The 17435-nt window shown below is 38.5% G+C and overlaps 1 protein-coding gene across 1 annotated transcript in view; it reads right to left on the bottom strand.

Moving 5' to 3' along the window:
• LOC136878971 (pre-piRNA 3'-exonuclease trimmer) overlaps positions 1-17435 on the bottom strand; it is a 203888-nt gene that overhangs the window by 120527 nt on the left and 65926 nt on the right. Inside the window, exons 7-8 of the mRNA XM_068228903.1 lie at positions 6505-6621; positions 5918-6017 (exon numbers count right to left, since the gene is read on the bottom strand). Coding sequence (XP_068085004.1) covers positions 5918-6017; positions 6505-6621 — 217 coding nt within the window. The remainder of the gene's footprint in view (positions 1-5917; positions 6018-6504; positions 6622-17435) is intronic.

Raw genomic sequence — 17435 nt, 5'->3', positions numbered from 1 at the left:
GTAGCATCCTATGACAGGTCTACATTTCAAAGCCTTCAGTCTGTTTATGGTGGTGCTTTTCAGTATCACAGTGTCAGCACCATAGAGGAGTACTGAATTTATTTAATATTTGTTAAAGTTGTATCTTATCTCCAGACTGAGGTTTATGTCGCATAGTAGTATCCTCATCTTCACATTGATTGTGCAAGCCATTTCTATTCACACAAGGATCTCCAAGTTCGGATCTAAATCTTTAGTGATCCAGCTTCCTAAGTACCTAAAGTTGTGTAACTATTCCACCAGTCTGCCATAGACATTCAAGTGGATCTGTGTGTCTCAAGTTCTACTGAAGGCCATAGTCTTTGTCTTTTCGGTGTTAATTCCAAGTCCAAGCGCATCATTTTCAGTCACTATTCTTCTTATGATCTTTCATTATCATCATGAACTCCTTCCAGTGAGCCAGACAGGATGTTTAAGAACAATGTGCCTCCATTTATTATGGTCCTGGTATGCTTCTCTCTCTAGGGCATCCCATATTTCTCCTCTCTTCTCTTATCTGGTCTAACCACCTTTTTCTAGGGCATCCAATTTGTCTTCGTCCCAGAATAATATTTTCAAAATACTTCCTAGGTGCTCGAGTTGCCTGCATCCACTTAACGTGTCCAAGCCACTTTGGCCTTTATTCCATGGTCAGGTTGACCTGCAGGTCTCTTCATATCTGATCATTCCTAATTCTGTTCTTCCTTGTTTTTTCTACAGCTGATCTAAGGAATTTCATTCCAGAAGTTTGCAGTTGACTTACTTCTCTTTTATGTATGATGCAACTCTCCAAACTATATGTCATGATTGGTAGGAGATAAGTCTTAAACAGGGTCTGTTTAGCCCTCTAAGGAACTCCCTTGTCCCATACTATGTTCCGTGCTTGATGGAAGAAGTAGGATCTCTTTTGCACCCTGTTCAACAATTCGTTCTTGGCACTTCTGTCATTTGATATTGTACTCCCCAGATATTTCAAGGTATTCACACATTCAATCTTCTCTCCATCGAGGGTGTGTATTTGCCCTGCTAACTGTCATTACCACTGTTTTGCTCTTGCTTAAAAGTGGTGTTAAAAAAATCCACTCTCCTCCGAACATCTCTCTCAGTTTCTCCCCAAATGGCAACCTCATCAGCAAAAACAAATGCATTAAGATCTTCCTTTTCTATTCCTTTGAGTTCCTTTATAATAGTATCCATGAGTGAAATGAAGAGCAATGGTGAAAGAGAACTCCTTCGTTGGACACCTCTTCTTGTTTTAAACCACTGAGATCTTCCATATCTTACTTCATGCTACTTTGACAACCATCACACATCTGAATTTTTTTAAATTAGTGCTTCTGGGATGTGATGTTTTTCTAAACATTCCCATATTTTTCCTCTCTCCATCCTGTCATATGCTTTTTCCAAATCCAAAAGCACCATTATCAAGTCCTTCCCTTTTTCCCAAACCTTTTCCATTAACTGCCTGAGTGAAAAAATTAGGTCCGTCTTATGATCTTTGGTAACAGTAAAATCAGCCAACAATTTAATTTCATGGAGACTGGGGCTGATAAGAAATTCTTCCTTCTCTAGTATTTCTCTGCCATCTTTAGAGGAAGAGTAAGTAAGTCACTGGCCTTATATTTCCACGACAGTGGGTTTGATACCAGCAAATGTATTTATGAGCATTCTGGTGTGACAAGTCTTTTTTCTTTCCTACTTGTTTAACATGGCACTAATACATCAAAGCTATTCGGCAGCAGAAGGAGGGAAAGGGCTAAGATTGGGAAGGTAGCAGCTGTGGCCTTAATTAATATACAGTTCCAGCATTTGCCTGGTGTGAATATGGGAATCCATGGAAAACCATCTTCAGGCTGCCAACGGTGGCATTTGAACCCACTATCTCCTAAATGCAACTTCACAGCTGTGTGACCCTAACTGCATGGTCAACTCGCTCGGTGCAGTGATAGGTCTATCAGCAGCTGTTTAAATCAAGGAACTCCTCTGGGACAAAATTCCAGCTCTTCAGTATCCTTTAAAACTGTTAGCATTTCAAACATATACAGTGAAACCTCGTTGGTGCATTCCTCATTAACATGTTTTCCCACTTGGCACATTGTAAATTTGAAGTTCCGATTCTCATCTTATTAAATCTATATAAAAACACCTCACTTATCGCATCACCACTTAGTACGATGATATTTTTCCTAGCCCTGAAAATGTTATTTGTCAACCCTTTAAAAAAGGAGTATAATTTCCAACTTGGGTAAGAAAGAGCCCTCGCCACAGTTGCGTGATAACAGGAAAAGGCCTTGAATCAATGAACTTCACAGGATAAGTTGCACCTTCAGGGAGCAAGCCATTAGCCTCAGGAATGTTCAGTTTTGCTTGCTAGTTAACAGCGAGATTGCAGAAGAGCAGAGTGAGCCTGTTTGTGCTTGTATTTCGCATTCCATTCAGAAATTAGAAATTTATTTTGTGTTGAGTGGTACAGTGAAGAGAGGCCAATATTTGTCGCCTGATAGTCTACATCTGACTAGCTCAGTGCACAATTGTCTTGTGATAGCCTCATTATGGATTCAGAAAAAAGTCGTGAAATTCCTTACTGATGAAGAAAAATTAAAATCAGAAAGTGGACTGGCACCCGCATCTTTAAGCACGCAGAGGTAGTGCCAATGTTGAAATTCGTACCTTTGAGTTTCGACTCTATCATTAGAGTTGGTCGAATTGAAGTTTTGTTGCATTCAAAATGGCAGCCAAAGTCGCAGTCGCACATGGTTGAGTGTAACCTCCAATTCATTGTCTAAGAGTGTGACCAGAAAATTATGTTTCAACCCACTGCTCCGAAATAAAAGGCTTCTACAACCGTTTGTTTTAGAAAGAGTGTGATCTGCAGTAATACATACTTTATATTTTCATGAGCTCCCGAGCAAATGTTTTCAAATTTGTTGTCTGGTGCTTTTCACACCTTTTAATATTCTCATAGTTTTCACTGTACCCACAGATACAAGACGTAAAATGCCGTCGTGCCGGAAAAAAATCACATCTAGTGTTTCCATATCCCTGTTGGATAGTTTTTATTTGGGTATTCAGTAGTACGTTTTCTCAATTAACACGTTCTTTTTCCTTGTCCCCTGCAAAAATGTCTTAACGAGGTTTTATTGTATATAGAAACAACATCACCATCTGTATCTCTTCACTTTATATCTAAGTTTGTTAGGTAGCTCAGTACAGAATACTATGAAACTCATGAAATATAACAATGAAAAGAATGTGATTGGGACAACACAATTCTGGTGATTTAAGAACATACCATGAAACAAATGTAAGAAATACTGATAGGTCCCGTAATCTTAATGGAAATTACAGTATATACCTTAAACAATATGAACTAAAGCAATGCAAGCTTGGAGTTGAACATGCCTATTAAACCAAGGCCACAATAGTCAGAAGCCAATGACAATGACATTCACCAATCATCCGCATTCTTAAATAAATCAATGAATAAAACGATTCCAAATATACACTCGCACACTCAGCAGGCTTCTCAGGCCAATCTCACAAATTGCTTCCTCTGAACTCTGTTTTGGGCAAGTTCTTGCCAGTTGTTCACATTCAGATGTCTACATAGCTTGAAAATTTCGTTTTTCCAGGAGCTACGTGGTCTTCCCACTGGTCTTTTCCCTGTTAGTTCTTCTTTAAAAATTCGTAAGACCATCCTATAATTTTCCATCCTTAGAAGATGACCAGCCCATTGAAATCTTCTGGAATTAATGATGATTATTGGTGCTTGCTGTGATAGCGAGTGTATTTCTTTATTTGATCTCTTATTCCAGGTTTGAGATATAGAATCAAAGTATCGTCCAAGAATTTTCCTATAAATTTTATTTTTGAAAACCTGCAACTGATGTTCTTTTTTTGTTAAACTTCATTATTCTGAACCATAAGTTAGAACTGGCCCGATGACAGCATTGTATATTTTCAGTTTTGTATTTCTCGTCAAAAATTTTGATCCCAATAGAAGCTAGTACACCTTGTTAGCATTCTGTATTCTAACTTTGATTTCCACTTCTCTTTGATTCTGTTTGCTAATCATAACTCCTAGAAACTTGAAAAGCTCAACTTGTTCAAAAGTATGTTTACCAATAATCAGAGGTGACCGGTCCTCATTAACATCAATATTCCTCTTTATTTATCATGTACTGAGTCTTTTGGTTGTTAATTCTGAAGCCTAATTTTAACGCTGTCTCCTCAAGTTCAATGAGCAATTTCCGTATTTCAATCTCATTTCTCCCTATGAGTAGGATATCATCTGCGTACGCAAGCACTTTATGATACTGTCCAAGATGTATTCCCACCAGAACTTTTTTTTCTATTTGCTTTACGTCGCATCGACACACATAGGTCTTATGGCGACGATGGGATGGGAAAGACCTAGGAATGGGAAGGAAGCAGCCGTGGCCTTAATTAAGGTACACTCCCATTATTTGCCTGGTGTAAAAATGGGAAACCACGGAAAACCATCTTCAGAGCTGCCGACAGTGGGGCTCGAACCCACTATCTCCCGATTACTGGATACTGGCCGCACTTAAGCAACTGCAGCTATCGAGCTCGGTCAGAATTAATTTCAGTGATCTAATCATTTTTCAAGAGCAAGAAGAGGGTGATAAAGCATCGCCTTGTCTTAAAAACCAGTTCTGTTTTAGAAAGGGTCAGATCTTTTCCCATTTAGGAGAATTCTACTTGTATTGTCATCCATACAGTCTACACAGTTTAATGAGTTTAAAAAGGAAGCCAAATTCTGTCATGAAATTCCACAGGCTGTCTCTATGAAATGAGTCATTTGCTTTCAGGAAATCAATGAACAAATAGTGAATACTGTGATTATATTCCCACACTTTTTCACTTATCATTTTGATTGCAAATACGTTATCAGTCGTGGATCCATTGCTGCAAAATCCATTTTGGTATCATCAATGATGTTCTCTGCATATGGTATCAGGCGATTTAGTAGAATTTTTTTTTTTTTTTTTTACAAGTTGCTTTACGCCGCACCGACACAGATAGGCCTTATGGTGACGATGAGACAGGAAAGGGCTAGGAGTGGGAAGGAATCGGCCACGGCCTTAATTAAGGTACAGCCCCAGCATTTGCCAGGTGTGAAAATGGGAAACAACAGAAAATCATCTTCAGGACTGCCGACAGTGTGGTTCAGACCCACTATATCCCGAATACTGGATACTGGCCGCACTTAAGCCACTGCAGCTATTGAGCTTGGTGTTTTAGTAGAATAAAAGATAAAATTTTATAAGATGTATTAACAAGAGATATCCCACGGTAATTTTGAATATTTTCTTTGTCTCCTTTTTTATGTAGTGGCACTATGAGGGATTCTTTCCACTCTACAGGCATAACTTCTTTCTGCCAAATCCTTAGGATAAGTTGGAATATATATTTGTACAGTACTTCTCCTCCAGATTTGATTAGTTCAGCTGGGATGATATCTTTACCCGAAGCTTTATTATTTTTCAGATGTTTAATACTGTTTACTACCTCCTCATAAGTAGGCTCCAGAATCAAATCTTACTTAGGAGGACACTTTGGTTTCACAATTGGTGATTCTGGATCAGGGCAGTTTGGCAAATTGTCAAAATATTCCTTGCAGTGAGAGAGCAGGTTATTCTGTTCAGTTATGAAGTTCCCCTTATGATCCTTCATGAACTTGGTTCTTGGTTTGAAGCCTTCTTTATAGTATTAATTGTACAATACATTTTACAGATTTTATTGTTTTGATGATCATCTTGTACTGCTTCAACTTATTGCTTATAATACTGTTTCTTTTTCTTCCAAATCAATTTACTGCAATTCCAAGAATTTAAAGGAAAAAAAAAAAAAAGAAAACACAAAATCATATACTTACTCGCCAAATTTCTGCTCAGCAAAAATATGACTCATTTTAATGAAACAAAATCCAGTGCAATATGAATCCCATCCTGCCTCGTGAAATTTCATCTCCAAATCTGGAACATTATAAGGAAAAAGTCAACTTGAAATAATACTACAATTAGTAACATGTGTTACTTCTATTTAAATATAGACAATGTGTATGAAAAAAATAAACATACACCATAACACCATAAAATTTTCAGTAGCAATCACCAGACACCATCTGTATGGATATCCAGCACATGAAATTTTGCTGAGAAGATATGACTTGAAATTTATTATAAAAGTTATAAATACATCTATTTAATTCTGTGTCTCATGCCAAGTACATCATTGTTTTTATTATTATTATTATTATTATTATTATTATTATTATTATTATTATTATTATTATTATTATTATTATTATTATTATTCCCTGTTGAAGTTTTGAGCAATCAAGTTTTCAAGCAGAAAGAAGTCTGTTACAACTCTTCCTCTCATTAGTTGTTTGGTCTTGTTTCTCTTCTCTGGGGTCACTTTTCTTTGCTTAGTCTTTTAAAAGTGTGTAAATATACTTACTACTTGGATTGTGTTCTTCTGAATGCTGAATAACAGGTGAACACATGGCCATGTGACTCCCTCGGCCATCTTTGAAGTACGCATACAAATCGCTCAACACAGTAGAGTTCAGCAAATCTAGAAGGAAACATACACACATCATCATTATAAATCATTATGCCTTCCAGCGTTCAGTCTGCAAGCCTCTGTGAATTTACTAAATGCTGCCACAATCCTCTATTTGCAACTAGTGCTGTGGCCTCATTTAGTTCTAGTTCTTTAAATTGTTAGAAACTGAGTCTAGTCATCACTGTCTTGGTATTCCTCTACTTCTCTTACCAACCATAACAGAGTCCATTATTCTCCTCCTCCATTCGCCTCACATGACCCCACCACCAAAGCCGGTTTATGCATACAACTTCATCCATCGAGTTCATTCCTAACTTAGCCTTTATCTCCTCATTCCCAGTACCCTACTACCATTGTTCCCACGTGCTTGTACCAGCAATCATCCTCGCTACTTTCATGTTGGTTACTTCTAACTTATGAATAAGATATCCTGATTACACCAAGCTTTCGCTGCCGTAAAGCAAAGTTGGTCTGAAAACAGACCGGTGTAAAGATAGTTTCATCCGGGAGCTGACTTCCTTCTTACAAAATACTGCTGATCGCAACTGCGAGCTCACTGCATTAGCTTTACTGCACCTTGATTCAATCTCACTATATTACCACCCTGGGAGAAAATACAGTACATCCTATATACTTGAAATTATCTACCAGTTCCAGCTCTGTATCCAATCTGACATTCAATTCTGTTGGGTTTCTTACCTACTGACATCAATTTAGTCTTCCAAAGGCTAATTTTCACACCATACTCATTGCACCTATTTTCAAGTTCCAAGATATTAGACTGCAGGCTTTCGGCACAATCAGCCATTAAGACCAAGTCTTCAGCATAGGCCAGACTGCTTACTACATTTCCATCTACCTGAATCCCTCCCTGGCACTTTATAACTTTCAGCAAGAGAAGAGACAACACACAATAATTATAAATGACAAAGTCAATTATAAGATCTGAAAAAGACTTTCAGCTTATTAGGACATGGTTAGTACATATAATATATTCCCCAATCTGCATAAATATTCTGAATTAGTTGGCTCCCAAAATAATGAGAACAAGCGTGCAAAATGCAAACTTTGAATTAAAGCAATCGTTTTGCAAGTTCCAAGTGAAAAATGAAAATCACCAACCAGACACCAGTGGGATTCAAGCTGTAGTTCAGATCCATTCCAACACAGCAAATATGATCACAGCACCAGCTCAACCGGTAGAGCATCAGACACAAAATCGGATTCAGATCCTACAGGTGTCTGGTTAGTCATTTTTGTTCTATACTTAACACCTCTTCAGCATATAGAGTTAGGAAGTTATTGAGAAAAGCAGTCAAATTCCCTCCCAACAAATACTTTTCAAACAGTTGTAGCAGAGATGTTGCGGTAGTAAATTTTACTGATATATAGTTACTTTTCACAAAATGTAACTGTTATGTTATAATAAGAAAATTTATGAAGGAATGGTACAAGAACAACTCAAAAAAAAAATTGGAACCCAGAAGGATAACATACATTTGAACTGTCTAGGATTTGCTGATGATCTACCTCTTGTGGCCAATGATATTCAGTAAGCGAAACAACAAATAAAATCTTTAGAGGAAATAGCTCAAAATACCTGGTCTGAAGATTTCATTTGAGAAAAAAAAAAAAAAATTATGCTAACTCAACTTTTGCTTGCAAACAAAGTTACGCTCGGAGACCAAGAAATAAAAACTGTAGAAAAATTCAAATATTTAGGTGAAATAATCACATATAACCTGAATGAGAAACCAGCATGGTAAAATACAACAGATAAACTGGTTAGCATGTTATCAAGAACACTATTAAAAAAGTGTCTCTCAATAGCAACCAAATTGAAACACTACAAAACAGTCACTCAGCCACAAATTACATATGCATTATTCAAAACAACAAACACAGTTGAAATAGAGTACTCAAGTTAGATAGGAGAATAGTGAGAACCTGTTTAAATAAAAATATCAAGTAAATGGAGTCTGGAGACTAGATTCCAATGAAACAGTTCATAAAGAAATAGAACCTGTGACTAACACAATGAAAAAGAAACGAATATCATTCTTAGGGCATCTAAAACGGTCACCAGAAAATAGTCCAGCTCCATGGCTAAATAGTTAGCAGGGTCAGGAATCTCAACCATAATTGGTTAATTTCGCTAGCATAGGGGCTGGGTGTATGTGTCGTCTTCACATCATTTCATCCTCATCACGATGCGCAGGTCGCCTACGAGCGTCAAATCAAAAGACCTGCATCTGGCGAGCCGAACTAGACTACAAATGAAAACCACTAAGCAAAGAATAGGAAGAGTGATTCCAGAAGCAGAAAAAAAAAAATACGTTCAGACACTTCCGGCACCAAAAGCTGTATGCCATTTCATTTTTACCAGAAAATAGAATCAGTAGAAAAATGATAGAAAAATTATGGAAGAGTAAGAGTAAGAATAATATTAGATGGATCACAGAACTTAAAGACATGAGAGAGTTACATATTACAATAGAAGATTTAAAATACAAAACAAATACACTCAAGATATTGAAGGATAAACACACTAGACTACAAATGAAAACCAACAAGCAAAGAATAGGAAGAGTGATTCCAGAAGCAGAAAAAAAAAAATACGTTCAGAAAGGATGAAACATTATCGGGCTGACAAAAAAGAAGAAAAACCTCCATAAACCCGACTAAAGTAGTCTTCCGTTGGCTAAAAATTTAAAATAAAAAGAAAATTATGATTTAAGATCCACCTTTGTACCACAGCAAATGATCCTTTTATTATTTTATTTCTATAATCTCGTAACTCTGCGGGACATGTTTTGTCCTTATGTGGACATCTTCATATATTTGAATTGATATTTTTCTTCAGGAGTATTGCACTTTTTGTTTTTTAAGTAACTTCTTGTTAATAAATTTATGTTCAAGACTTGTATGAGGAATACATGGCAGCGTGTACAACAAGAAGTTACTTTAAAACAAAAAGTGCAATACTCTTGAAGAAAAATATCAATTCATAAGACTCTTCATACCGAGCGAGTTAGCCATGCGGTTCGGGGCGCGTGGCTGTGAGCTTGCATCCGGGAGATAGTGGGTTCAAACCCCATTGCCGGCAGCCCTGAAGATGGTTTTCCGTGGTTTCCCAAGGCTGTACCGTAATTAAGGCCACGGCCGCTTCCTTTCCTTCCCATTCCTAAGCCTTTCCTATCCCACTGTCGCCATAAGACCTATCTGTGTCAGTGCGACGTAAAGTAACTAGCAAAAAAAAAAAAAAAAATTAATATTTTATCCAAATATGGTTTTAATCTGTTTGTTAATTCTGTAGTGTTTTAAGACCTATACTTTATGTTAATTTTAATCTGCACAAAGGCAATGTGGCTGATGATGTCCACATAAGGGCAAAACATGTTCTGCCAAAATTATGAGATTATAGAAATAAAATAAAATAATCAAAGGATTATTTGTTGTGGTGGAAAGGTGGATCTTTAGCATAATTTTCTTATTATAATATACTAGACATTCAACGCAGACCAAAAAGTGAGATTCATAACAAGTAAATGTAAGTTTTACTCATAATTTATTTCTTGAAATAAAAATGTAATCGTTACATTCTAGTAATCGATATACATCACATTGAGAGTTTTGCAACTCTGGCATGCCAAGGGTATAAAGCCAAAGATACAACGCGCACTCATTTACTTCAGCAATGCAGTCTTAACTTAGAAAAATGTTAAGAAATAACACTCAAGGCCTAGAAGAGGATGAAGAGCAGAAGACTCTTGTGGTTATGGGCCCAGCCAGACATTATTGAGAATTGTGGCTACATTCATTTACTCGCAGCTTGTTGTGGGTAACTGGTTGAGATTTGGATAATTGTGTGTACTATAACTTTCTAAGTTTGCACGCAGTAAAAAATAGAACCAGAATAAATATATGATGGTGAAACTATTAGGGAAAATTCCATTCCCCTATTTGAATAAACTATTCCGAATTAGTTGGCCATCCAATTAATGAGAACATGCGTGTGTAAAATGCAAACTCCGACAGTCCAGCGTCAGTCACGGTTTCGTAGAACATGTCAGTAACAGTGTCTCACCACAGCATTTTTGCGAAAGTGGGGTGAAAACATTTACCACCCCAAAGTGACTTCCAGGAAAATGTGAAGCCCTTAACCAGTGCCATAAGTGCAGGTCTGCACTGTTCACTGTTCCAACAGGAAAAGCAATGTTGACACAACGCTGGCTGGAACGCACTTTGCTTTTGCTTTTGACTGGCACTGACAACTGGCTCTCTGGAAGCCCGTACCTTAATCCACTGGAACATAGCTTGCAGAATATTTTAGAGGGGAAGGTCTTCTAAAATTCACATGGATGTATTGGGTCCTTAAAAGGAAATTTTGTGAAGGCAGCAGCTAGCAGCTGCTACAAGGGCTGTGTGCGGTCAAATTGCTCGAGGAATGTGTCAAGGCAAGGGATTGACATACTGAGTAATTTGAGTATGGTGTAATGTATACAGTCAGTAATCAATAAATAATGCATATGTCATTTCTCTATACACTAGCCACCTTTGCATGAGGTACAGAACTTATGGCTTGACCAGGTATGACTTGATTAATCACTTGTTTCTTTCCTTCCATTATATATTGAAACGGTAACACCCTACGAGCATTCACGTTTCATTCTTTTATTAAGAGAAGCTCGCTAACACCCGGCCGTAAGCGTTTAAAACTTGCGCCGAGCGCACAGGCATAATGGGAACTGCGAGCAAGTTCGCGACGTTCCAGAACACCGGCCAAGGACAAGCGACGTCACGCAGAAGGTTCCTTCGTGTTCCATTGCTGCATGAACGAAATATAAGCGAGTCGCCAGCCTGGGGTAAGGCAGAATGTAAGCAGAGAGCCTGCAGTAAAGCAGAAAGAGAGTGTGCGGTATGCGACGGCAGTGTGCTGAAGGCAGAGAGTGGAGTGAGTCGGCAGTAAGCCGTGAGTCAGCGAGTGTGTGCAAGTAAGCACGTCACGACATAATTCGTCTCTCGGTCCGGCTGTATATTTGAATTCGTTTAAAACTGTGTTTTTGCATTAATTGTGTCAGCCTTGAATTCGTTTAAAGACTGTGTTCTCGCCAGCTTGAATTCATTTAAAGACTATGTTCTCACATAAACTGTGCCAGCTTTGAATTCGTTTAAAAACTGTGTTTTTGCATTAATTGTGTCAGCCTTGAATTCGTTTAAAGACTGTGTTCTCGCCAGCTTGAATTCATTTAAAGACTATGTTCTCACATAAACTGTGCCAGCTTTGAATTCGTTTAAAAACTGTGTTTTTGCATTAATTGTGTCAGCCTTGAATTCGTTTAAAGACTGTGTTCTCGCCAGCTTGAATTCATTTAAAGACTATGTTCTCACATAAACTGTGCCAGCTTTGAATTCGTTTAAAAACTGTGTTTTTGCATTAATTGTGTCAGCCTTGAATTCGTTTAAAGACTGTGTTCTCGCCAGCTTGAATTCATTTAAAGACTATGTTCTCACATAAACTGTGCCAGCTTTGAATTCGTTTAAAAACTGTGTTTTTGCATTAATTGTGTCAGCCTTGAATTCGTTTAAAGACTGTGTTCTCGCCAGCTTGAATTCATTTAAAGACTATGTTCTCACATAAACTGTGCCAGCTTTGAATTCGTTTAAAAACTGTGTTTTGCATTAATTGTGCCAGCTTTGAATTCGTTTAAAGACTGTGTTCTCGCCAGCTTAAATTCATTTAAAGACTGTGTTCTCACATAAACTGTGCCAGCTTTGAATTCGTTTAAAACTGTGTTTTGCATTAATTGTGCCAGCTTTGAATTCGTTTAAAGACTGTGTTCTCGCCAGCTTAAATTCATTTAAAGACTGTGTTCTCACATAAACTGTGCCAGCTTTGAATTCGTTTAAAACTGTGTTCTTGCATTAATTGTGTCCATCCGTTGAACTGTGTTGCATTATGATCTTAAATGCCAGTGATAATCTGAAAATCACGACGTACTGGAACTTGGACTGTCATTTATTTCAACAAATGCATTATGCTGGTGGAGTACAGTGCAGGGACTGTACTCGATTTTCTTTATGAAGTGCTTGATCACCGCACCTCGGAAGGCCCTAGATTGTTTCATTTGCGTATTATTCCAAATATGAACTGTGACTCTAACTTTATCCTTGCTGCTGTGGGAACTATTTCGGCGTGCTTCGCCATAGGGAAGTGTCACACCAGTACCCTATGACGTCAAATGTGGCAGCTCCACATTTCCCCGTTCCTGCCTCTGGTTCGAGTCTTCAACACTAATACAAACACCAACGACGGAAGACAACGCCGACGCCGACCGCGAGACGACGCAGCCGCCGCGGGACAACGTCCTCTTCACGCCATCAGGGACAAATCTACAATTCAACTATAAAAGGTGACATAATTATTTGCCTATTCATTGAATAAACTGAAGGATCCACTTAATCATGAATTTTTCTTTCACTACCCTTCTCTCTTACTCTCTTAGCATGGGCCGTACACGCCTTGTCGTTCCTCATGTTCTCCGATATACTGAAGTACGGGCGTTCCTGTTACAGAGAGAAGGGAGTGAATAGTGGCACTCGTGACGTTGGGGCACGATTAAAGAGAGTAAAGTGATAAAAATTAACTTTGAAATCAGTGATATCTTAACTTACCAATTCAAATAAAAGTGCATAGTACGTACGTTAATTCCAGTTCAGTGAATATGTTAAAATTTTACGAAGTTCGATTCAATGACTTTGACGAAATTTTAAACTTTTGGCACAGAACTCTGATCAAGTTTATGGCACAAGTGGTTATTTTTCTCTTTCTCTTGCTATGTAAAACATTTCAGGCATAATATTCATGCACAGGCTTATATAAATTTTGATATTTTGTGTTGGTGAAATTTTGAACTTTACCATTGGACAATAATGGTGATATTTAATTTTATGCACAAGTGTTTGATATTTTGTGTTGGTGAAATTTTGAACTTTACCATGGGACAATAATGGTGATTTTTAGTATGAGGTGAATGATTGTATTTTCTGCATTTTGTGAAAATAACGACATTAATATGGAAAATATACTAGCTGCCATTGAGGCTTTAAAAATCAGTCTAAATGACAGGATTACGGAAAGTAACACTAATCTCGGGCGTAGGATTGCAGAATCTAACAATACTTTAGGAGCTCAACTTAAAGAATCTAACGCGACCCTGGAAGCCACTAAGGCTAGTATAGGTCAACTTAGGGAGGCTAATGAAGCAACTAATCGTAGTATCACTCAACTAAGAGAAGCTAATGATGCCAACATTGTAAAATTGACAGAATCTGTTGATCAAAAATTTGCAGAAGTTAATAATAATTTGGAACGTAGGCTCAATAGTGCAGGTGCCGAAATTGAAAAAAGATTTAAAGAATCTAACAAAAGAATGGATTCTAAGTTTACGGAAATAAATGAAAGATTAACACGTGACTTAGAAACCATTAAGCAAGACATAAAATCACAAGTGGCGGAGGACTTAAAAATTGCTTTCCCGTCTTCTTCTCAGGAAGTCCTTAAAGAAGTAGAAAGCTTAAAGGAGGAATTTCAAGAGTCCCATGCTCAATTATCTCATGCGCAAACTAAAATCGCGTCTATTCAAGACAAACTTCATGAATCTGTTAAAAATAATTTCATGAAGTTGGGAAACGAAATTACTCTGCTGAAAAGTCAGCAAGAGGAGGCCGATAAACGTGTCAAGACTCAGTTAGATAATGCTCACACGCAGATTACTCGTATCTGTCGCGATGTAGCAGAAGTCAAGACCGACATAGAGAAGGAGGTCAAGGAAATTGAGAATTCCGTACAGGGGAAAATTAAAACCCTAAAACTTGAACTCCAAGGAGATATAGAAGCTCTCAACAGCAAAGTATCGCAAATCGAACAGGATGTTTCATCATCTAGCCTTCACAACACTAGTGGAGAATCCATGAATGTTTCCACAGTTTTTAAAATAACTGAGGAAAAACCAGCCAAATTTTCGGGGAAGGAGGAGTATACTGCTAAGGAGTTTCTCCTCAACCTCGAAGAATTCTTTCAAGAAAATCACGTTAAGACCGACCGTCGTTTACGAATAGCATCTCGATTGTTAGAAGGCAAGGCGTTAATGTGGTTTACCGCTTTTAAATTCAGTATTAACACTTACGAAGAATTTAAGGAAGCCTTACTTAGACGATTTTGGAGTGCTGAGGCTCAGCACCTGATAAAACTTCAATTATACTCTAGAAAGTATAACACGTCCGTCAATTCCTCGCGATATTCAGATTATCTCATATCTCAGCTTAAAAAGATGCAGTTTTTCGACCCTCCTTTACCGGAGCAAGAACTTATTCAGGTCATAACGCTGCAATTTCCACCAAATGTTCAGGAAATATTGGTGGCAGCAAACGTCCAGGACTTGGAGCAGCTCGATGATGTCCTGAGGAAACTCGATACTGCGCACACTCAGAGCGCAGCAAAAGCAGGTCGAACCAAAGAAACTACAACCAACTTTACGGAAATCAAAACTCCGGTTCAAGTAAATCCAGAACCGCGAGAAGAAAGAGAAACTCGCCGAGATATTCCGTTTCGGTCTAGAAGATCTAGGAATCGCCCCTACGAAGGGAGGGCTAAGTTTCAACCTGGACCTTCATGGAGGCAGGCAGCTAATCAACCCAATGATAATAGGAACTCCCAGCGGGAAGAATTAGAGAAACGTTGGAGAGAGACTACGGAATATGTAAGGAATAAGAACAGGGAAGAGGGTTTACCTGGAGCAGCTTCTTTGGAATACCAGGCAGAGATACAGAGAAGAAATGAGAGAACGGAAATGGATCCAAGAGCTACGGGTACAAAAAAAAAAACTTTGTCGAAGCAATAAAGAGACTGCCTGAAAACCCGGAGGGAGGAGAAGTAGTATGTAGCACACTCATTAACCATTGGTATTTAGAGGATGCAGATTTACTATATGAGGATTCAACACCACGACAGCCTCAGATACAACGCGGCTTACCGATCATTATCATTAAGTTAGGCAATATGATTGTCCACTCTCTAGTAGACTCGGGATCGCAAGCCTCACTAATTTCGCAGAAATTAATAGATGTGGCGCAGGAGACGACCTACATCTCCATCTTGCCGGTTGCTCAAGTTAAGGTTAAAGGCATAGTTCCTGACAAAGCTATTAAATGCAAATTCCAAGCGTTTCTTGAGTTAGAAATTGGTGGTGTTAAGTTCCAACATCTATTTTTGATTTTGACGCAAATGAAATTTGACTTAATTCTTGGATCAGACTTTCTCATTCAACATGGGGGAATCATTGATTATCCCGCTAATGTGATTAAATTTTTTCACGTCGAATCTGTAGGGCTACAGTTGGTTACTTATAATGACGTGAAGAATCCGGAATGTGAGACCCCGGTGGGCATAGTAGAAGGCAAGATGAGCGAGGCTCCGCCTGTCGAAGAAAGCGTCCACGAAGAGGGGCGACCCGAGGAAGTGGGACCCGTAGAGGACCAGATGGCGTCCATTATCGATGATGAGTTTAACGAGGACCACTACAACTTCACGCTTTACGCCAATGTAGCTGAAAGCCCAGATTACGATGATGATAAGGTAATAAAGGCAATCCAAGAGCTTTTTAAGAAGTTTCCATATGTATTTTCTGAGAAACCTGGAGTCATTAGGGGTTTCAAGCACCACTTAGATGTTACTGACACATCACCTTATAAGAAACGGCCTTATCCGATACCCATGAAGTACTTGGAAGAAGCACGGGCCATCATTAAACAGATGGAGAATGATGGAATCATATCAAAATGCGTCACACCTTACATTAATCCTCTGGCTATAGTAAGAAAACCAAATGGTAATCTGCGCATATGCCTCGATGCGAGGGCTTTGAACGATAGGCTTGTGCTAGAATATGACCACCCTCCCCTACTCTGGGATGTAATTAGGAGATTTCATAACATGAAAGTATTTTCTGCTATGGACATGGCTTCTTCATATTTTCACATTTTATTGGATGAAGATAGTCGGAAATTTACCGGATTCATCTTTGATAATGTCACTTATGCCTTTAATAGACTCCCTTTTGGCATTAAGAACTCTGGTGCAGTTCTTATCAGAGCCTTAGAGGAACAACTCTCCGATGAAGTAAAGGCAATCACCACCATTTATGTGGACGATATCATCATCGCGTCCGAGTCCCTGGAACAACATGTACGAGATGTTCATAAGGTGTTGGAGGAATTACAGACCAAGAACTTTAAAATTAACGCCAAGAAAAGCCAGTTTTTCAAAACTGAAGTTTTGTTTTTAGGCCATCTTATTGGAGGGAATGGGATCAAGCCCAATCCGGCTAAGATTCAATGTATTCTAGAATTTCCTAAACCCACAAGAATGAAACACATCAGGCAATTCTTAGGCCTCTGCCAGTTCTTCGCGCAGCATTGCCCTAATTTTACTGAAACGGTAGCACCCCTGCAGCAGTTGTTGAGGAAGAACAACAGGTGGAAGTGGACTGATGTCTGCGATAAAGCATTTGTGGCGACAAAACAGCTGTTGAAAGACAATGTTCAACTCGCCTATCCTAATTACGAGCTACCCTTTTATATTGAATGTGACGCCAGCCACGTAGGGATCGGTGCAGCTCTTTTCCAAATTGATCCAAGGGAACCTGAAGTTCGCATCTTTCTCTCGTTCATGAGCCGCAAGTTGAGACCCCATGAAAAGACTTATACGATAACAGAGTTAGAAGCCCTTGCCGTAGTACATTCTCTCATTTACTGGAAGAAAA

The sequence above is a fragment of the Anabrus simplex genome, chromosome 8, assembly GCF_040414725.1.
Source record: "Anabrus simplex isolate iqAnaSimp1 chromosome 8, ASM4041472v1, whole genome shotgun sequence".
Classification (NCBI taxonomy): domain Eukaryota; kingdom Metazoa; phylum Arthropoda; class Insecta; order Orthoptera; family Tettigoniidae; genus Anabrus; species Anabrus simplex.
Note: the sequence above shows the minus strand (reverse complement) of the source record. Positions and strands in the feature narration are given on the sequence as shown.